At 41.2% G+C, this 23,186-nt stretch overlaps 1 protein-coding gene across 3 annotated transcripts in view; it reads right to left on the reverse strand.

Annotated features, from left to right (window-relative positions):
• Positions 1-3,188: 3,188 nt before the first annotated feature.
• CD99 (CD99 molecule (Xg blood group)) overlaps positions 3,189-23,186 on the reverse strand; it is a 32,023-nt gene continuing 12,025 nt past the window's right edge. The window contains exons 2-11 of one of the 3 annotated variants that reach the window (XM_082220174.1): positions 21,185-21,217; positions 20,065-20,118; positions 18,770-18,805; positions 17,177-17,248; positions 16,391-16,444; positions 13,503-13,526; positions 11,698-11,727; positions 8,997-9,107; positions 8,669-8,722; positions 3,189-5,826 (exon numbers count right to left, since the gene is read on the reverse strand). In XM_082220174.1, the coding sequence (XP_082076300.1) occupies positions 5,798-5,826; positions 8,669-8,722; positions 8,997-9,107; positions 11,698-11,727; positions 13,503-13,526; positions 16,391-16,444; positions 17,177-17,248; positions 18,770-18,805; positions 20,065-20,118; positions 21,185-21,217 (497 nt within the window). In that variant the 3' untranslated portion in view covers positions 3,189-5,797. Of the gene's footprint in view, positions 5,827-8,668; positions 8,723-8,996; positions 9,108-11,697; positions 11,728-13,502; positions 13,527-16,390; positions 16,445-17,176; positions 17,249-18,769; positions 18,806-19,699; positions 19,816-20,064; positions 20,119-21,184; positions 21,218-23,186 lie in introns of those variants that run through there. The other 2 variants (XM_082220175.1, XM_082220176.1) reach the window with 2 other exon arrangements.

Below are 23,186 nucleotides of genomic sequence, written 5' to 3' on the forward strand. Positions count from 1 at the left end.
AAGAGTGTGCCTCTCTGGTCTACAAATGGAAAATAAACTGTTATTTCAAAACCCAAGAGGGGACCAGATTTTAACCAAGATTGGTATTTATTTTGTAAATAATGAGTATATGCCTACTTTCCATGGCTGACAGATTGCAGATTTGGAATCGAGTTGGCATACAACTGTTACTTTCGATCATAGCATAAACATAGCTCTGCTTATGTTCACAGTGACCATTTTTCCTGGCTGGCAACTTGTTGCTGTTGTTGTTTACATCAGGGCAAAGCTTTGCAGTGAATAAAGATAGAGGAGGAAGCAACACTGGCTCTCTCCCTTACTTCATTCCTGCTCAAAACTCAAGGAACAGGCCATGGGTTCTTTAGCTCCCTTCCTAAGTCACTGCAGTGAGAGCAACAACTGAAACTTTGGCAGAGCTCTCCTGATACAACCCCTCCCTGACGCTCCCTCAAAGACTGGCAAAATGGCACTAACTTCCTCAGATGCTCATGCCCACCTGTGAATCATAAGTCCAAGGGTGTGAACAGACGGCACATGATGCCACAGACTTGCCGTAGCTATGCTAAGTCTGTTTCTGGATTAGATGCTGTAGACTTGTGAACATTGCCTTGAGCACCCATGGAAGAATTGCGGGGGGTATCAATAAAATAAGGTTATCAGTCCAGCTTGCTAAAGGGGAGAACTATATTCACTATACACCTATGAAAAGGTGTAGTAGAGCCCTATCACCTCACTGTGGCTTTTGAAAGCTATGATGGAGGCTATATTAAGGTCTTCTTGCTTACTCCTAGCTTACTGGCATCCTTCCAAAGCTAGTCCAGATATTCACCTACGGTAATTTAAAACCAAACCAGTTCATCATCAGTTATTTGTGTGCAGAGGAGGGCAACTAAGATGATCAAGGGTCTGGAAGCCAAGCCTTATGAGGAACGGTTGAAGAAGCTGGGTATTCTTAACCTGGAAAAGAGGAGACTGAGGGGAGATATGATAGCCGTCTTCAAATATCTAAAGTGTTGTCACATGGAAGATGAAGCAAGCTTGCTTTCTCCTGCTCTGGGGGGTAGGACTCAAACCAATGGCTTCAAGTTACTAAAAAGGAGATTCATACTAAACACCAGGAAGAACTTTCTGACAATAAGAGCTGTTCGACAGTGGAAAGGTCTCCCTTGGGAAGTTGTAAACTCTCCTTCTTTGGAGGTTTTTAAGCAGAGCTTGGGTGGTCATCTGTCTTGGATGCTTTAGCTGAGATTCCTGCATTGCAGGGGTTTGGATGAGATGACCCCTGGTGTCCCTTCCAAGTCTACAATTCTATGGTTGTTGACAAGCCGCTTACATTTTTTTGGTTTTCTTTTTTTAAAAAAAATCATGTTTATTGAAATTTCCAATAATAACAAAATAAGAAAAAGAGAAAAGATAAAGTAAAGAAAGAGAAAGAAAAGAAACAAGTTTAGACCCTTCTTTTCATAACCTTCTTTCTGGGACTCCCTCCTTCCCCACCTGACTGTATTCCCCTTTCCCTAAGTTGGTTCCACAAGCTCTCATTCCCAATTTAAACCTAATATATTTTACTCATAAACCAATTTAAATTTATACAATCTTAACATCACTCCTCATCTTATTATAGAACAAGCTTTTCCCCCCAAGATCAGCTCTCATTTCCTTCCACGAGTTCCCCCTTTCTTAGAAAAAGAAGAAACAAAAACATATAAGATCAAAATTATAAAGAATATAAGATAGAAAATATAGAAAAGTTCAAAAAGTTGGTTACATAGCCTTTGGATTCTAAGATTCCCCCTCCCTTCCCCGGTTTAGATTCCCCATGTCCATCTGTCTGTATGTTGTCGGCCTGGAGATCTTAAGTCCACAGCCAAATTTTTCTCAGTCCATCTTGCCGATTTCTTTAGATTTGGTTGTTTTAATAATATTTAACTTCAAAAATCCAGTCTGGTTAGAGGCCTTTAATTTTCCTTAATCGTTTGTTGCTCCTCCCGTTGTTCTTTCCTTGTCGTAATTAGTTCTTTGCTCTTTTATTTCTTACTTTCTCAGGTTTCTATCTTGTTCAGCTGTTCAACCATTCTTGTTCCAAAGTTTAGTGTCTCTACAGAGGTTTGTTATTCAGGGACAAAGACTTACGTCCAGTTCCTTCCTTGCTTCAATAGAAAATTCTATTGTATTATGGTCACCTCTGTAGACAAAATAATATTTCAGTTTTACAGCTTTCCCAGGAGATAAGACCTGTACACATCCCAGAGTAGTTTTCCACATACGACACTTGTAATGTCCCGAAACCCCTCTAGGGGGATTGCAGTACCTTTGTATCCTCTAATCCAAAAGTCAAATTGTTATTTCTTTTTCCCTCGACAGTTTATATCTATATTGTATCAAATTGTAACAAAATTAACCAGCAAAGTACTTGTAACAAAGTCCTCTTTATATTCTCTAACTTTGACAGCTCTTTTGACAGCTGTCAAATTCTCCGTTTCTCTTCACCAGGCTCTCCGAATCGCCCCGGTTCCCAGGGGGGGGGGTTGCCTTTTCCTCTCACCCTCTTCTCCTCCAGCACAATTCTTGTAGTTTCCCATCGTGGAGTTAATAGTTTTGTCATCAATAAACTTCTGAATCGATCTTGGTTTCCCAGTCCTTGTTTTAGCATGTTTACAATCAGGGGGGGACTGACTTCCTTTTTAGATCCCCCCCGCTCGTACCGAATCTGAAAAAAAATCCTTTTTTTTTTCTCCTTTTGTACCCGGTTACCCAATTACTCACGGGTTGTCGCCAATTGTCCGAATTTCCAAAGGAAGAAGCCAGCGCTCTCCGTCGAATGGCATGCGGCTGCGCTCGGCAGGGGAAGCAGAGGACTCACAGCACCACGCCACTCTCCGGCACCCGATCTGTAGCCTTTAAAAAGGCTCCTTCACAAGTCGGGAGGGTGCTAACGGTGCCAGCCGAGTCACCATGTCCACGGGCTCCGTGCCCGTGGTTTTTAAGGGTCCCCGCGTCGCCGGCGCGGTAGGACCCAGCCCCTGCCGAGCTGACTCCCTCCGGAGCTCGGAGGGAGTCCGCCATTCGGCGATGGCACTAACCCGGAAGTCCTACATTTTTTTTGGTTTTCAATCCCGAAGCCTCTGCTAAAATTGTACAGCCATTTTGTCTAGTCCCCCTTAAAAACATACAGACAAGCAAAAAAGTTTTAGGTTTTGTTGGTTTTTATTTTAAAAAAAGATCACAAGTATTATATCTTAATTACCAAATTCCTAGACGTTCTTGCAATCTAAGGAGCCACAACACTAATTCACAACCTGTGGTCCCCCTGATGTTGCTGGACTCCAACTCCCATCAGCGCCAGCCAGAATGGCCAATAGTCAACCAAGATGGCAGTTGTAGTCCGGCAATCTCTGCAGAAGCAAAGGCCCACCACCCTTCCTCTACACTCAAACAGCTACTGTTTTAAGTCATTTTATCACATAGTACACATGAAATAAGATGGGATGAAATAAAACAATGATTTCCATTGATGGCCTGATTGTATGTCTGTTTATTCAGAAACAAGCCCCACTGACCTCAATATAGTTTACTTCCAAATACATATAGGAGTGCAGCCAATTTTATACACACGTCATTGGGAAGTAAGCTGTCCTGAGTTTTGTGGAGCTTTAGATAAAATATGCATAGGTGTGGGGGTAATGGGCACAAAATTCAGACTCTGCTGTTTAGGAATGACATAGAAACATCTTTAGAAATCAGCAGCATTCCAATATTAAGCTTAGCATTGCTTGTAGTTTACAAAATGATTATTTTCTTTTTAAAAAAGTATTGCCACTTTGCAAGTTGCATTCAGTGGCACATATTGCCTCAAAATGCAATTTTCTTATTGGGTTAACTGATGCACATTTGCTGTGGAGCATGTGCCTAGCTCAGTTTATAATATGACGAAGAACTGATCTTGAGTTCTGTGTGCATTAAAAATGGAAACAATTTTAAGCACCCATGCTCCACACGTGTGGCTAGCTCCCACTAGTTTCTAGTTTAAGTAAGAACATGGCATCCAATATTGTCTTGATTACGAGAGTCATGCATACAGAAATCACTTTCTATGCAATAACTTTGATTTTACATTGGCACAATGCTTAGATAGAAAGTATCTGAGTTCCAAAAAATAATGCTCATTACATGATTTAGCTGGTCAAATTTTTGCTGTCAGCTTGTGCCAAACGTTTACCACAATCTTGAAACTGAAAGCATGTAGACAGGAATTTATTTAGATCCAATGTAAACAATCCATTTTCATGCTCCCAGTGACCATTATCAAGCCTTTCTGCACCTTAAGTGGAATACAGAGTGCTCAGTTCATATTATTCTGATCAATTACCTACTACTATATTAATGGCACTTCAAGGTATGCAGCTAAAGGCATCTGCAATTAGTCAAACAAGCCTTGTTGGAAGCCATTTATTGAAAAATATAGCTAAGTGGTCACAAGAATGTCAACTTTTTTTTGTAAATACGAAACAAGAGGAAGCAGGGCACTTGTGAATAATAAAGAGGTAAATCCCATAGTCTGAGGCACATGCTATCACTGAGTTTTAAATGGCAATTGCATTTGCTAAATTATTTTTTGGTATTCTTGTAGAAAACAACTCCAGCTCGGAGACAGTGGCTGGATGAGTTATACATGATATGCTTATGCAGCTGCACAGCTTTACTGTGCCCTCCCCTTCCACCCCCAAAATTCCACACTTCATTTCAATATAATGCAGTGGTACCTCGGGTTACAAACACTTCAGGTTACAAACTCTGCTAACCTGGAAGTAGTTGCTCCGGGTTGTGAACTTTGCCCCAGGATGAGAACGGAAATCGCACGGCGGCGGCAGGCCCCATTAGCGAAAGCCCGCCTCAGGTTAAGAACGGTTTCAGGTTAAGAACGGACCTCCGGAACGAATTAAGTTCATAACCCGAGGTACCACTGTATTGTTCTTTTGCATTCAAAAGGCCCCAGGTGTAACATGTATACTAGACAGGACTTGCTCTGAGTGAAAATAAGTAGCAAGGCAATGCAAAGAGCACCTCCACCTCCTATGCAATCATTGTAAAGGCAAAGGTACAATTATCAGAGATGCTCCAAAAGAGACATTAGATCTTAATCACTTATTCAAAGGCAAATACATGTACATATAAAAACCTATTGCTCACATTCTAAGATGACAAAAAAAGCAAAAGCCAGGATAAGGTTATGCAGTTTTTAAATAGTTGGCATCTCTAGGAACAAGGAAGTTTAGCCCTATGTGTAGCATAGGCCTGAGGGCTATGCTTAACTTCTATCCATTTGGCAGATGGTTGTGATATATTCTTATGGGGGACAAGTAAGGTGCTGCATTTTAGGGCATGAACATGAAGAGGGCAAACATTTATTCCATTCCCAACAACTGAGTGGCAGGTGCAGCCCACCTATTGGCATTTAACCAGTATACATTAAAATCATCTCCTCTGTTAAGGTTCTTGCCATAATGCAAAATATGAGTCTTCAGACAAAAGCAACAGTTCCCAACAAATACAAATTTGTTTTAAAGCCAGGAATCAGCAAGTATGCAACTTTGAACTTCAAAGGGTAAACCACAGATACAAGTACTTAGATTTGTTAAAACGTCCGTTCTCCCTTTCAAAAGACATTTTCAACAGGACTATTTTCACTCTACTTTGCAACTTCGTTTTTTTGCTGCTTGAAATGTGTGGTATTTTTTCAGGGAAATACGCAGATTCTCTGTCCAGTTTTCTGGCCTTCGCTTAATCTTAAATGATGCTACTGTTTCTGCAAAAGTGTGCGTTGAACTAAAAGGGAAAAAAGAGAAACAGATTAGAGATTACTTCCTGAAGTAAATAAAAAGTGTGTTTAAGTACAAAGGCTGCTGCTAAAATTTATTACAGCCCATGACTAAGCATGCCTATTCAAAAGCCCCAAAACAGGACCTATGGGAACTTCTTTCCTAGTATTTTGAAGCATTTTGTCACCACTGCAATCTAGAAGATGAAGGGCTTTTTGAAGATGGGCAATACATTAGTCCTCTGTCATCCTAAACCCCAAAAGCCCTGAAAGCCCTCTCAGCAGTTGTTAACAGCCGTGCACTTTGGAGATGAAGAAAAATTATCTGATCATTATGAACACAAACAAAAGAAAAAGTTGCTGTCTTGTGCTCTCTTTTATAGGAAGCTTCTTTGTTCCATGCAACAATTCACCAGCAAAGTTAATCTTTCCTGCTTCCAGCTTGTTTCAGTTCTGTCCAAATTCTATTAAAGTTTCCCTAAAGCCAAGTCCTGCTAAGCTTTGCTTTATTGGCCTAATCCATGGACCAACAATAAGGGGCAGCTGTCAGACATCCAACATTCCACTACCATGACTACTAGCTGATTATTGTTGATACCTTTTTTGCCAATTGAAGCTGCAATAGTAAACACACTTTCTAGGGAGTAAACTCCACGGGAGACAGTGGCGCTTACTTCTCAGTAGACAAGCATCAGACTGCGCTGCGCACGATTTGTAGCTTCAGCCTTGTAATCTTCAGGTTAAACACATATCCCTCATCATAATTCATATTCCCCTCCCATTTTTGCTGCAACTGTTTCTTACACTTTTACTTTAGGATTACTTAGGATTCATAATTTTGATTAAGCACCAAAATACAAAAAATAAAGTAGGCATGTAGGGGGGAAATCACCTAAAACACACACATGCATACCAGATATTTTTGAAGGACACCCCAAAAGTTGTTGAGCAATTTTTAGACAAGCCTAAGATCCAGGACAAAGTCCCCCCAGATGTCAATTCCACCTTTGAAATAACGGTAATGTGAGGGGAAACCCAGACGTATGGCAGCCCTAATTTATGGGTGTTTCCATCATTTAGCAGGCTGGAGACATCTTGATATGAAAGACTTATTTAAAGGGTAGCACTCTCCACTATTTTATGCATTTTTATTTAGCTGGATGCATATAGCGTTTAGTGGGTTCTTCTCATCACTGTAATTTTCAGAGATATTTTTGTTAGCTCATAATTAATGTCATTGCTTTTATGCTTCAAGACACTTCATGTGCACTGCAGAGAATGAGATAGACATCTTTTAAACAAACCTGCTCCCCATCCCCATTTTATCCCTTGGTAATGAAGGGTTTCTGATGCAGCAACGTCTCACTTCCGACAAAACACGTGTGTGTGTTTGTGTGTGTGTGTGTGTGTGTGTGTGTGTGTGTCCCCTTGCATGCACACATTCCAACACACATGTATGCATAGCCCAACAAAAGCAAGATGGATCATCTGTCATTGTATTGGTCTAGAATACACCTGAAATTACTGTCCAAAGAGGGCAGACTTCAGCTGGCACTGAAAGATTAAGTCAGTGCCAGCCAAATCTCAAGAGGGGTGAGAGTTCCACAACTGGGTGGCTATGGCAGAGAAGGTAATAGTGACAAGGTGGGGCAAAACCTGAACTGTCCATTTCTGTTATTAAAAGTCATTCCCTGCTACTGCTGGGAAAGGTCTTAGCTCACTCACAGAGCATATGCTATTCAGGAAGTCCCAGTTTCAATCCCTCGCGTCTCCAGGTGTGGCTAGGAAAGATTGCCTTCTCAAACTCCAGAGCACCACCAATCGTCAGTAGCAGTAGCACATTATGCTCAACCAACCAGATCATTAATAAATGTTTCCAGCTCAATGCAATTATTTGGCAACATTTATCTTCAAAAGAAACTCTAGAAAACCTGCCATCTGAAGGTAAAGCATTGAAGAGGACTAGCAAATAGCTCTTCTATGCACTGGCAAGAAAGTAAGATGTACAATTATTAAGGGCATATTTAATGATAGGCTACATGGTAAATAACCTAATGCGGCAACTCTTGCAAAACCATGGGTGGTGTTCAATGCTAGGCCTACTCAGGGTAGACCCACTGAAGTGAATGGACATGACTTAGGATCACAAATTTGAATGGGTCTACTTTGACTAGAACTTAGCTGAAAACAACCCCGTGTCTTTTATTCTTTAACTATAAATTTATTTTGCTCTAAACAACAACAAATAGAGGATACAACACATTTGTAGCATTAACTATCTTTTCCAAGATGACACATGAGATTCTACTAGCTCCGCAAATGCAACAGAGTTGGAGGTGGCAGAAGAACAATTTTAGAGCCAATAATGAAGAAAACACACCCACTTAATGAGCCAAGCCCAACCTCCAAATTGAGGGCATTTAGATATGTAGGCAACTCTCTGTTTGTGCGGAGGCTGCATCCTGGGTCACTACACACATAGGTGGAGTGTGTGCAAGTCTGCCCCACCCCATTCCAACCCTGCCATGCCCACTTCCAGATCTGAAAACGGCGTAGAAATTGAACGTGCACAAAATGGTCAGTGCCTGTATCTCCATATGGTACATCTACAGAATCTCACAACTGTCATGTAAAGAAGGCCAATAAATAAAGCTAATAAAAGGGTTAGCAAGGAAGACAAAGTTAAGTGAAAACTGAGAGTTGTTTGAAGGCATGTTAAGTAGGAGGTCTGGCCTTGGTTGTTGTTTTGATGGGAGACCATGCAGAATCCCATATATAAAGCCACTCTGAAACATCTCAAGTATGCAAAGAATCATACTCAGTTCTGTTTTCATAAAGAAGATTTCTTACCAGGTGGTTCAGAATGTGCTCCTTGTTGACTTTGCATATTAACATTTTCTTCATCTGTAGATACAAACATAATTTAGATACATTTATATTTCACATAGGTAATTCAGCTCACACACATTACCTAATGCCCAGTGTGGGCGCATTTCAAACTTTAAGCCTCCAATTACATTGGGAGATACAATTCTAATACAGTCATAATGCGTATTATGGAGGAGCTCTCTCTCTCTCGTGCACACACAAACAAGATTCCTCATGTCACTGGTTAGGCTAATAGAAACATTAAAGCCAAAACATGAAAAGCAAAAAGAAACTCAATATAAAAACTTACCACTTGCTTTGAAGCAGAGCTTTTTCTTCTGGTAGGCTACAAAGCTTGACACAGCCCCAGCTGCTGCTACAAGTACTGAGCTAATAATTCCAGCTAACATTCCTGGGTTTTCTGTGAAAAGGTAGAAAGCAGGCTTAATCTGATCCACTTCTCAAAAGCCATATAAATATAAATAACAGAGAAAGCATTTTTAAGAGCAATTTAATGACACCAGAGAATATGCATTTGGAAGAAATCACTGTATTCAATAGCGTTTGCTCCTTTTTCTTTAAAAGACACCCACTCACAGCTTTCAAATAATGCAAATTTAGAAATAAATGTAACATTTCATAATGTTTGTGACTGCTTGATCGTGTATTTACTACCCAGTAGTACTTCCTAAGGCAGGAAGATCTCTAGTTCCAATTACTTAGTTATTATGCTATGAACCGCCCTGAATTCTATGGATAAAGAACTGTATACAATTTTTTTAAAAGTTGCATTAAAAGAAATGCTAATTCTTCCATTTAAAATCCAAGCTAGATATTGTGAAATGTAGGTTTCCAACATCAATATCATTGGCTTCTAGCTGAAAAATCCATATTCTTAAACAAGTCCATGGTGAGTTCAGGCATGGCGGAAAGGAAGAACACCCAAGTATTCAAACCAGTCATTACTTCATAGGCTCACACATAAAATCATGTGTGGATTATGTATGGAGAAGATGAATACAGGTGGGTTTTTCTCCCTCTCTCACACCACTAGAACTCATGGAAATCAACACAGAAGATGTCGGAAGATTCAGGACAGACAGCGATGACCTCCAACTTAAATGGCCGGAAGAGAAGATAAAGACAAATTCATGGAGGTTATATTTGTCACTGGCTACTAGCCACTCTGTCTCCATGGTTGGAGGCAATATGCTTCTGAATAACATATGTTGAAAAGTGCAGGCGGGGAGAGTTCTTTAATGCTCTCGGGATGTGCTTGGAGGCATCTCATAGGTATCTGGTTAGTCAGTGTGAGAGCACAATGATGAATTAGATGGGCCACTGGCCTGATCCAGCAGAGCAATTGCTGTGTTCTTACGCTACAACTCACTGCTGTCCAATCTGCTTCCAGAGGAAGCAATGGCTCAGCTATTGTCAGATCTGATAAGGGATGCTTGCTCATGAGAAGTTTCAAGCAAGTGTATGGAAAGGAGAACAGATGGAATGAAAGGGGAACAGATGGCTAGACTTCCTCCCAGAAGTAATGACAAATCCGAGAGCTTCAGCAGAAATTTGAAGGGTCATCAATTTTCTGTTTCCTTACAAAAAGCTCAAACAATGCTCGGGGGGGGGGGGCTGATTCATATAGTGACAACAGGTTCCTGCCAACTGTAAGGAATGATAGGATGGATGCAAATCAAATTATATTTTTAAAAGACCCAAGGCTTTTGCTTACAAACCTCACCCACCCTGTTGCCACCCACTCTTCCCACCCACTTGAGCAAACCCCACCCCTTTCCTCTTCACCAACTCCCTACCCTACCTACCCAACAGGTTGCCTAAGCCCCCCCTACCCAACTCACCCCAATCCCAAGCCTTTTTTAAAGAAGTGAGGAGGGGCTTCACACAATGGCTTGCTAAACCGTTGTGTGAAGCACCTGTTCCCTAATGTCAAACCTCACTGCAGCCATGTTCAAACATCATAACTGGGCTGCCTGCCACCCACACTGCTTGTTTGCTTGCCTGCCTGCCGGCTGCTCTTCACACTGGAGTTGACAAGGCCACCATAAACTGCAGCATGACCACAGCTTTGCATTTTTATATATAAACAGAAAGAAATTTAAGACCATGTTATTTTGTGTATATACAAAAGTAGGATGCATGTGGCCCTGCAGTTATTGTTGAACTCCCAAACCCATCAGAACCAGGCAGGATGGCCATCATGGGAGTTGTAGTGCAAGCTGTAGGCTGGAGAACCACATCTTGTCCATCCCTATCTTAATATTATATTATCAGAATACAGCCTACAGTTTGCAACTAAATGAAGTGATGCCTCTGATAAGAGTTACAGAAAGCTTTTCTATGTAAAAGAAAAAGTATTATTGTTTCACAAAAATGAATACTATCTAGCAAACTTGAGTAGTAGTCAACTAACTATTACTCAGAGTAGGCCCACTGAAATTAATGAATAGGACTAAATAAAGTCCATTAGTTTCAATGAGCCTACTCTGAGTAAAAGAAGCCACCCACAGGCATTTCGTGTTTGCCTGATTAAATTTTACTTCCAGTCTGCCCAACAGCTATTAGATCTGTTTTGACCCATCATTGAGACTTTGCCATTTGTACTGTAATCCTAAACACTAAGAGTGGCTAACCCACATATCATATGTGGACACCAAAATGGTTTTGTGCCCCCTTCCCAACTGTAATTTAAAAATAATAATAATTAGGTACATTACATGTGAGAAGCCAACAACCCTGGATGACTGTGATGTGTGAACACCGCCATTTTGGACTTTGCTTTTGTCAGACATTGTGCTCCCCCTTGGATATGATTTAATATCACAGTAAGATGTCATTCATAATAGTTCTGTCCTACAACTGACCTGATGAACTAGAACACACACAGCAAGGATAAAACATATAGACCGCTGCAGCACGAAAGGTTAACTTTTAGGGATGACTTAAGAATCCAAAGTTATAAGTGCCATTAAAAAACTTCACAAGCTTACCTTCCGCTTTGCCACCAGAGTCTGAGCCACCTATGAAAACAACTTTGTTAGAATATGCTTTGCAAACAGTAGGTCTTTATTCCCCCTATGAGGCAACTGCAGTAAAAAGTGTTCTACCTTCCAATTCAAATACTAGCAGAGTAAAAGATGGTCAGAAGGATTCTTGTATTAACAAATAAGCAGTATGTGAAGGGCCAGTGCTATTACCAAGATAAATATTTACATCTAAACCTGAAGCCTCTTCACATATTGTTCCTTCTTCTTCTATGAATAGCAATCAAAGGCAAGGTGCATATTATTAATCACTGAAAGATATAAATAGTGTGGTACACTTTTTCAAAGTTGGCTGGTCTCCTTGTCAGAAATGCTTACCCAAAGGTACTCTATCACTTATCCCTAAAGGGCTTTGACTTTGGAATGATCTCTGCCTCAGGTTACCTCTGTCCCCTTCATTGTTGAGAGACAGCAACTGAAGACTTTATAGATCACACGGAACTTTCCAAATTGTTGTTGTTTCATTGCCACTAGCAGAAATTTCTGGGTTGGTGTTTCAATGATGGTTATTTTCTAAATATTTTAGTTTGGCATGCATTTTATTTCCAGATGTATTTTGCTGTTTATCTTTGTGCTGGGCATGGCCTAAGACTCCCAGAAGGCAGGGCGATTCCCCCCCCCCTTTTTATAAGCCTTCCAGAGTTCCTTGGAGGAGATATTTAGAATATTCCCTTCCAACAATTAGCTGTAACCCTTTCAGTTTCCAGATAGCAGTGCTGTACTATGAAATACTCTGGATATGAGCAGTTAAGTCAGAGGGAAATGATACACAATAGCCCTCTGAGAACGCTGAATGCAATCACATAACTGCCCTTCCCAATATGTGAGTCGGAGGGAAAGAAATGTAAAAGTGTTGTTAGTGTTGCACTACTTCTATATAAAAGTGAGATGGCAGCAGAGAGAATAGATAGTCAGACTAGAGCCACAGTCTTATTACACAGGTCTACACCAACTGTTTCTGCTGATGATGTACTGAAGATACTGTGAAAAGGTAGCACAGTCTGCAATTCATCTTGGTCCCTTGCTTATTGTTCTACATTTGCAGATTAACCTCACCTAGTCCATCCCTTGGTATCTGACCAGACATGATAGATCGTCTCCTCACTCCACCTGCAGTCTTGCCAATCCTTTCGTTTGTGTTTGTTTTACCCATGACTGGCTCATCAATGTCCATAGATAGGTCTTCTGTTTTTCTTATTATGGTTGTATCTTGGTTCTCGAACAGAATGTGTTCCGGAACCGTTCGAAAACCAAGGTGCGGATTCAGATTGGCTGCAGGAGCGTTGGACATTCAGCTTCCAAAAATAGTTCAAAAACCAGAACACTCACTTCCAAATTTAGATTGTTCAGGAGCTGCTTTGTTCAGGAGCCAAGGCATTTGAGATCCAAGGTATGACTGTAATCATATTTCTATCAGACTGAGGTCCAGAACTACAAGCAATTGCTCTCTTGCCTTGCTTTGAGTTAGGCTATCCTTAAAATAAATTTGTTTTGATAAAAGGTATTAAGGACTGCCTGTACAATTAAACGGGATTGTTTTCTTGTTTTTCTTTTTAGAACCTTGCGTGCCTTCAAGTAGCTCACAACCCCATGGAAAGCATATAATGAGCAGTATCACCAAGACTTGCAAGAGACTTGCAAGTTACAAGTAAAACAACAACAACAATGTAACAAGGACATGTGTGCTATAACATACAACAGTTGCAAATATCTTGCTACATGGAAAAGCAAACATTGCACAGCTCACATACCTGCAGAAGGATTAGAAGCACGGCCTACATTAAGAAAGAAAAATTGTGCATAACAGCGTGAGAAGCAAAATCAACATAAATTATTCTTAGAAAAGTAACTGAGAAATTATGAGTAAGTTAGCTGTGCACAAAGTTAGCATCAATTAGCCGAGCATAGAATACATGCGGACATAACCAATTCCAACTATGTGTTTGTACTTCTTTACTTAAAATGTAGAATAACGTTCAAACGTTCAGAGTCTTCTGCGTGAGCCTTGCAAAACCAGCCCCAGATAAAAACTCAAAGATTATCCAGCCATTTATCATGCTCAATCAAGGTGATTCATGCATTTATCATGCATAATCATTTAAGTGTGCCCTATCTATGAAGGACCTTCACAGGGAGTTTCAAGGAGCATGTAGACAAATCTGAGCAGTACAAGTGCCACCACTACAGACACTCACTTGTGCCATTAGTTCCTTGAATGGTTAGAACAGAAAACTAAAACTATTAAGCTATTACACATAAATAAAAAGTCAGTGTTATTAACTGTGTTATGTTAAGAGCTTCTGTCTGGTCAGGAATGCTGAAACTGCTATTATGTACAATGGGGTATAGAAAAGTAGATTCCCAAAGCTGTCATTTCAGGACTGGGAACTAATTCAACAGATACTGAGTCCAGGGCCAGCAGGGGAACAGATTCTTGAGTTTCATTTCTTTAAAAAGCAAGCCTTTAGTCCTTGCGGAACAAAAGTTAATAAAGCAAAATGTGCAGGCAGTATACTAAGCAATTGGTTTGCAAGATATGAGCCTGCTTCCATATTCAATGTTTTAGCCAATAACCAAGATTGTCTAGTGCTATAAGGAAATTTAGAGTTATACATGCCCTGAGAAGACCCAGTAATAGCTTCAGAATGAAGCAGGAAGTCCTTTCTCCACTGAAGCAATTTTTGGGTGTTCCCTGGTTCCCCCTCTACATTAGGACAACAGAGAAAGACTTCCTGGTTCACTCTGAAGCTGTTTTTTCCCCATCGTCCCTAATAGAAAATGATTGTGGCCTTGAGAAAAAATTAAGAAATTCAAGAATTTAGTGTTGCTGTGACTGGACCGTAGTTTGTCCACTCCAAAGCAAAAGGAATTTGCAAATATGAGCATTCACTCTCTTTCAACTCAGGTTTAATTTCATGCAAAAACTATTAATAATAATTCATTATTAGTATATTTATATTACAAAGTGGGCTTTTCATGGTAAAGAAAGCACGAGCTATATCAGCTGTGTTGCTATACTAATATTGGCAGTGGGGGCTAAGAGAAAGTAATGCATGAAAACCTGAAGCCACTTCATATAGTTGATGGTATCAAAAGCTGCTAAGAGATGAAGCAGAAGTAACAGAGTCACACACCCACTGTCTCTTTCTTGATCAGGGCAACCAAGGCTGATTCAATTCTGAAACCAGGTCTGAAACTCAGATCACAGCAGATCCAGGTAATCAGCCTCATCCAGGAATGCCTGCAGTGGCTCCACTACCACCTTCTCAGCCATAGTTGCAAAGAAAGGGATGTTGGTGATTTGCCTATAGTCACTATATTCTGCTGGATTCAGAGCAGGCTGTTTAAGAAAATATGCATCACTGTGTCTTTAAGAGTAGTGGGAGGCATGTGATTACAACAATGAGGCATTGATCACATCCGGGACCAATTCAGTCGCTCCACTCCAAATAACTGACAGGATCTAACCAGCACTGGCAGTATTCTGTCTACATCATCAGACCAAATTAACTGGAATCTATCCCACAACACTGGATCCAACAATGTGGCACTGGACACTTGGGCTGGCAATGCCACAACAGGAGAGCTGGCCAATTTTATCCTCAAAGTGTTTAGCCAATTGGTTACAGAAAAGGCACCATGTGCTCCAGAGATCCACCACACCCCCTTGTCAGGAATGATCAACCTCCAGACCATACAGAACAACTCTGCTGGTTGGCTTCTCAAGGATGTGATGCAGATATGGGAGTAGGATCTCTTCGCTGCCTCCACAGCTATGTGGTAGTTCTGATCACTCTGGAGCAAGATTTACACTGCTTATGCTCCTATCCCCACCCAGTCAACCACAGCTGCTCAATAAACCAAGGATGTATAGTTGAGCATTTGCCATGGCTATACTTTTACAAGCTTTCTCAACTCCCAACCCGTTTTTAGGCATTTCCTGTTTCAGAAATTAATAGCACATTGAATATAAATGTTAGTAAAATCTTGTTTTAAAAAAGTTGTAATTAACTTACTTTCAGATGCCTGTCCCTGGGAAACATGTATTTATGCACAATGTTTTCAGTGTCATTGCCCGTAACCCCCACCCCCTCAGCATTGAAGGGAAACATTTGTAAGAGATGGGGAACACGTGGCCTTCTAGCCATTGTAGGACTCCAGGTCCCATCAGCCCAAGATCAGGAATGATGGGATTGTAGTCCTATATCACCTGGAGAGATGCAAGTTCCCAAGCCCATCTCAAAATACCTACAGGTATTCTAATCAAGATGATTTCCAAGTAAAATGTTGAATTTCTGTAAGCACCAAAGCTAAGATCACAGCACAATCCATCTTTTTAGTTTGTCCCACACACCACACCCCCAAATAAAACATTTCAACGTATTTTGGCTAGTAGAAAACTGTTAAAAATGTTTAAATTAATATTTTAAAAAGGTTTGCTTAGTTAATGCAAGTCAATCCAGCTAAATTAAATCTCAACTGATTTAGGGAAACATTATTATTATTATTATTATTATTATTATTATTATTATTATTATTATTATACCAGAGAACCCCCATCATAATCCCTCAGTATTATAAAAACACACAAATGTGACATATCTAAGTATATTTATAACAGTTTGCACTAGAAACTTACCTTTTGGTGGATCTGGGGGTGCCTGACCATCATTTAAATCCAAATCACTAAAATCTTTGAAAAGAGAATATTTGTTAGAATGAAGTCTTCTAAAAACCCACAACATATATTTCCTATGGCAATCTGTACACTATGGTGTTTGTGGCACTTTTCCAGGGACCATAAATATAGCTACAATCCCAAGCATGTTTACCATGAAGAAAAGCCCACATAATTCAGCTAAGCTGGTTATGGAGAACGTGTAAGACTCACATTGAGTTGCTCAAGAGGGGCAGGTGAACAGCCATGCTAGTGCCATTTTGTGAAACATGTTGGCATCAAGCACCCGTGTGCATGATGGCATGATGGCAGCAGTCTCCACCTACAGTGCCTTACGTTACATATATGCTTTATAAATTTCTCCATGTCTCCTGCAAAAGGTCTGGTGCAGTAGCTCACAAATCACTTCAAGTTCTGGTTAAAACTAAACCAGAATCAATGCTGATATAAAGCTCCATTATATTATTGCTGACAAAGGAAGGAAGTGAGAATGAGAGGGGGAAAGAGAGAGTGCATGTGCCTGCAGCCCACACCATATCCCTTAGCTATGGGTAAGCCATCAGCAGTGTTATATCAGCACTGAGCTGTAAATCTTGCAGATGGTGAACTATAAAGATCTGAAGATTCACTGAAGCACAGGTGAAAGTTATCACTTCTCTTCTTTAATCTCATATTAGATTTTAGTTTACTGACCATAACTGATACTGTCAGGCTACGCTCTGAAGTAATATTTCTAGAGAAGCTTACCACCGGTATTGCCATGACTTCCAGGATTTGGCTGAGGTGGTGCTGGTGGTTCTGGCTTCTTGGGGTCATCAACTAACAGAGAGAGAGAGAGAGAGAGAGAGAGAGAGAGAGAGAGAGAGAGAGAGAGAGATAACAAACTTCAAAATATGAGAAGTAGAAAATACCTTGATAGTCTGATTTTGTAGGAATGGTATCCCATTTTCCTTGCTTCTTAGGTAGAATTATGTACTTGACAAGCCCATCCACAATGGTAAAACTTGGAATCTAGCTTAAAGCCAATACCACAGCTGTGTGTACATGACATCCTGGCATGCTCTCAGGTTATTCCATCACTTTCTTGTTCAGCAGCTTTCATACCCTCAGATACCCATCCAAATTTAAGGAGGGTTTGGCACAGGGCTATCAGGATCTGGGAAACCAGGGTTCAAATCTTCACTCAGCCATGGAACTGATTAGGTGATCTTGGGCCTGTCTCTCAGCAAAATGTATCTCACAACATTGTTGTGAGAATAAAATGGGGATGGGGAGAACTATTTAGAAGACCCTAAGCTCCTTGGGGAGGAGTTGTTCCAGACCAAGCAGGATAAATAACCTCCCCTCTCTTCCCTCATGTTTCTTTTGGTACAGGAGTAAAGGCAGCTCAATAAGCCACTGTAATATACATATTACTTCCCCGCAGTCACTAAGAATGTCACCTGCCAACTCCCCCAAATTATAAATGTATCCGGGTGAGGGATGTACAGATTACCCACAGTGACTAAAGAATGCATACACAGAGCAAGGGAAAGGCAAACACAAACAGCATCTGTAGTGCTGGGTCAGATGCCTGAAATTGGTGCCTCAAGGTATTTTGGACTGCAACTCCCATCACCCCTATCCAGCATGACCAATGGTCGGGGGTGATGGGACTAGCATTCTTGCAACATCTGGCAAAGGTTTTTATAGTGTGCAAAGTGTGACTGTAGACTATCTTGCAGCACCATTTCCTAAAATCTGCGGAAGATGGAAAAGGCAATTCTCTGGCCGATTTTAAGTAAACTGTTTGATGCAACTGTACAGTTGGGATACTGCTTTGTCCATTATATTTGCTTATGCTACTCAGCTGGGATAGGGAAGCTCTGGCTCTTGGGCCAGTCTTGGCACACGAGGCCATTTTTTCCCCAAAACAATAGCCACCTACCTATCTGGGAGGGTGACATCAGCTGCTGAGGGAGCTGGAAGAGTTCAATTTAGCTGCAAGTGCCACTTCCTCACAGGCAAGTGGTGTGTGCAGCCAAAGCAGCAGGATTTAACTGCCACACAACAGTTGATAAGCTGAGTTTAAATCCTGCTCAGACCCCTGCAGAAAGCAGCACTGAAATCTCCACTCATCAGCATCTTGCCGGATGCTGCTTTAAAGCACAACACAGGGCTGTTTGAAAGCCTTTTGCAAACAGCTTCACACTGCTCTTTAAAACCTTAGGTTTGCAGAGGTCTGAAGTGCTATTTGTACAAAGGACTTCCAAAGATCCTTGTGCTATTGTCTTTGAATTTGCGACTGTCTTCAAAAGCAACATACAAACTAGACTTGCATGGAGTGCAGACAATACTTACCAAAGGCATCTTCCAAGTTAAAGCCATCATCATCATCTAAACAGGGAAGACAACACAGTTGTAATCTTTCTCCCAGAAATGAAATACTCCAAGTAAAACGATTTAGATTTTATAATTATTATTGATAATAGTAAGTGACAGACACACCGGGGGGGGGGGGCGCTTCACAATGTATGTAGAACCCTATTTAAATTGGGTACTCATGGTCAATGTCAGGGGTTGCCAATGAAATATTATAGGTTAAAATGATTGATATTTTATAAAGCAGAAAGGATGGTACTCAATAAAGTAGATTCACTAGCACGAAGATTAAAACTAGCCCAATGAGATATCCCACTGCATGTACCTTGCACTGTCCCCGAATTTGCTCTGAAGGGTTGGGGGAACTTCCAGAACAGATTTAGGGAGTACACAGGGAGGAGGGGGAGGAACACATTCTGTTGCGCAATGAGAAACTTTGGAACAGTTATTAGTACTTCATGCTTTCCCCTCTGTAAATGGTCTGGCAAGGCTATGTCCCCATGGCATGCCCTGACTCTAGGCCCAATATCTTGGAAATCACACCTCTGTTGGTGACACGTGTTCACATTCATGTACACATGTAGTCAAGGATGCATTATTTGGATGTTTGTCCTGCCCTATACGTAGCCTGAGTGGGTTGCATTATTAGACCCTATATGCATGAATTATCAGTGTTATGGAAAGTTCACTCGCATATCTGCAAAAAAACAAAACAAAACATTGGACTAAGGCAAATTTTGCATCTACTTGTCTTGTACTCAGCAGAGCGCACTCCTCCATTGTTTCCTGAGATGGAGGGATGACAACTCATGACACACAATGCCATTTATAACCCAAACCTAGTCACGTACACTGAAAAATAAATGTATAGGAATAGCAAGTCAATGTTCTGATTACTCTTATACCCACTTTGTGTTGGCTTTTTGTTAGGTGGAATCAGCTTCTGTGTTACATCTGTCGGATCTGCCATATTAAAAACACACAGGGCTTAATATCACTTGAATGACTAGTTACCAGGGGGTAGTTGCTAGGACTGATTAGTGATTCAGCATTTTATGTGTACACACACACACACACACAAACTGGACAGAGCTGCCAAGTTAAAGCCATCATCACCTAAACAGGGAAGACAACACGGTTGTAATTTTTCTCCCAGAAATGAAATATTTCAGGTAAAACGATTTAGATTTTTTTAAAATGATAACAGTAAGTGACACACATGGGGCGGGTGTTTTCACAATGCACATCAATGTTCTGATTACTCTTATACTCACGTTGTGTTGGCTTTTTGTTAGGTGAAATCGGCTTCTGTGTTACATCTTCAGGATCTGCCATATTAAAAACACACAGGGCTTAGTATAACTTCAATGACCAGTTACCAAAGGCGGCACTTGCTAGGACTGATTCAGCATTACACACACACACACAAACTGGACAGGGCTGCACTTATTTTTGCTGGTAAGATAGTTGCTTGACTGCATTTTTATTCTTACTAGACCTCACCCAGGATATTTTGCGAAGGGTGGGTAACATATATTCATTATTTTAAAAAATACGCAAAGAAACCAGATACAAGGTGTGAGCCTTTGCTGCTCATTTGCACAATGAGTAAAGTAGAGCTGTGGCAAACCCTAAACTGGTCATCCGAAGGGGGTAGGAGGCAAAGCAAAGTTTGTGCCAAAGCAGGGGGTGGGGAATGGAAGGTAGGAATTCACTTTGGACAGTGCACATGGTCAAGCTTTATAGACCACACCCTTGTGTGGGTGTGGATGGGGGCGGGGCGGGAACTGAAAGAGCTGCTTAGGTTCCCACAAGGGATTTGTGCTAGCTCAGAATAAATGTTTTCACCTGGGTGTGGGGGGTTGAATACCAAACTATATTTGCAATTCCCATCACTTTCAAAAGCAGTTGGGCAAGAGGCTACTGCTCCCCCAGCCCCTGTGCCAGCATGTCTAAAGCCCCTTAGGCTCACATAACTGAGTAGAGGTGTGCACTGACCATAAGATTTGGTTCAGCCTCAAATTCATCTGAATCCAGTGTACACCCTGGTAATTAGTTTTCCAGCTCTCTTGAATATATAATGCTGTGCTGTGCTGGTATGTTAATCACAGCTCAATCTCATGGCACCGCAGATTTTTACATTAAAGTAATTTAACATTTCCTCCCCCTCCTACCCTCAATTCTACATTATCCACCTTGTTTAAAATTATTGGGCTCGATAAATCAGGATTATCCCTCTTGATTCATCAAACTGAGATAATGCAGCATGATGCATCTGAAGCTAAGACAGGGTTAAGATCTGATTTAGACTAAAATCTACATCACAATATCATGGTTACTATAAAACCCATTAAATATTCTTAAGTTTACTTCATTAGGTTGTAGTTAACTTACCGCCAAATGCATCTGCCAAGTCAAAATCTTGTCCTGTAAAATTAAAATATTTGCTTATTTATAAATATATTTGTATGCCTCTAGTCAAAGGAAAAAATAAGTCCAGTAGCGGAAGACTCTGGGGTTACGGCATTCATCTCGCTTTACTGGCCAAGGGAGCCGGCGTTTGTCTGCAGACAGCTTCCGAGTCATGTGGCCAGCATGACTAAGCCACTTCTGGTGAACCAGAGCAGCACACGGAAACGCCGTTTTACCTTCCTGCCAGAGTGGTACCTATTTATCTACTTGCACTTTGACGTGCTTTCGAACTGCTAGGTTGGCAGGAGCTGGGACCGAGCAATAGGAGCTCACCCCGTTGCGGGCCCTAGGCTCTGTGATTTAGACCACAGCACTACCCACGTCCCATAGCCGCCATACATACATAGAATAAAAACAACAAATATTTAAAATCAGAGATCATCAATAGCTTCTTAATTGCTTGCACAAACTTGGTGACATAGAACTTTTTCCAGCGCATGTTTAAAGGTTAAAACAAAAGGTGACTGCTAGGTCTCTGTTGGAAAAGCATTACACAGGCTCAGTTTCCTGTCACTGTTAGATTAACCTCACCCACTTGGGGAACAACCAGTGGTGGTCCTGCAGATGGTCTTAGTGATTTGGCTGGGATACAAGGCTTCAGATAGTCCTAACATGGGCCTAAGTTGTTCGGGGCTTGATAATGCATAGACCGTAAACCTGTCTTGGTAGCAGCCACTGTGGGTGTTATACAAATGGTTTTTCATGTTGTCAACCACATGCCCCCATCAGCAGTCTGGCCACCACATTCTGCACCACCTGAAGTATCTGAACCAGAATACAAATTCTCATCTTCTCCTTCCTTGTTAGCACCAATATATCTGGCAGTTTAATCTTGCCAGATGTGCTGAAGGACAGCCAATAAATTGTATGGTAAACCCAAAAACAAAACTGCAAAGCTTGTGATATACGAAACCAATGGTAATAAAGAGTCTTCCCTATGGTGTAGACCTATAAAGGGCTATTGGCCAAGACGGTGTCCAGAGGCAGTTTACCTCTAAATGCCAGGTACTGGTTTCCTTTCATATCCTGCTTGTAAGCTTCTTGGAAGCACCCACTAGAAACAGAACACTAAACTAGATGACTCCTCAGTCCGTTTCCTTAAGATTGTTTATATCTAGTTGCATAGATATGCCCTATGTCACACACAAGGGGTCACCAATGTAGCATCTGTGTATACATATGTGCCCATAGCAGCTTTCGTTGCCCCCCCCCGTCCCCTTCCACTGAAATTAAGCTTGAAAGAAGCATTTTGTTGTAGCCAGAAGAACTGGCTGCAATGTGTGCTTAGTTGTGGTGTGTGTTGCCCGTGACAGTATCTTCAGGCTGCAAATGAATCCAAGGTTGGCAGGCTCTGCCACATGCAAAAGAACAGTCTAAGGAAAAAATGGTCACTGCAGGGCGATTATAACAAAACACAAGAGCTTGTCCAATTAACTTTTCCATTCTTCCATTTCTTAACATGATTGAAGAGGCATTACAAGCTTGCCAAACACATATCCCTCGGCATCTGTCAACAGTACCCTTGTACCCCCAAACTTGTCTATTTCCCTTGGGTAGAACTATGGGTTTTCAGAAGGTTCTCAATAGCAGCCCAATAGATATGCTCCCTCAACATCACCCTGCAAAGCTGGAACAGCAGGTGCTAACGCTTTGTACCTGCCTGAGTGATCACAATTTTGTCTAAGACAGGATGCCATCAGTCTTCTTGTACCTCCTCAGGGATTGTGTTTTCCCCAAAGCCCTGATCTCAGTGTTTAAAGGATACATGTGACCACCCTCCATAAAGAAGGCTGGTCGCCGAAGAATTGATGCTTTTGAATTATGGTGCTGGAGGAAACTCTTGCGAGTCCCATGGACTGCAAGAAGATCAAACCTATCCATTCTTAAGGAAATCAGCCCTGAGAGCTCACTGGAAGGACAGATC

Source organism: Podarcis vaucheri (genome assembly GCF_965113315.1).
Source record: "Podarcis vaucheri genome assembly, chromosome: 4".
In the NCBI taxonomy this organism is placed as follows: Eukaryota; Metazoa; Chordata; class Lepidosauria; order Squamata; family Lacertidae; genus Podarcis; species Podarcis vaucheri.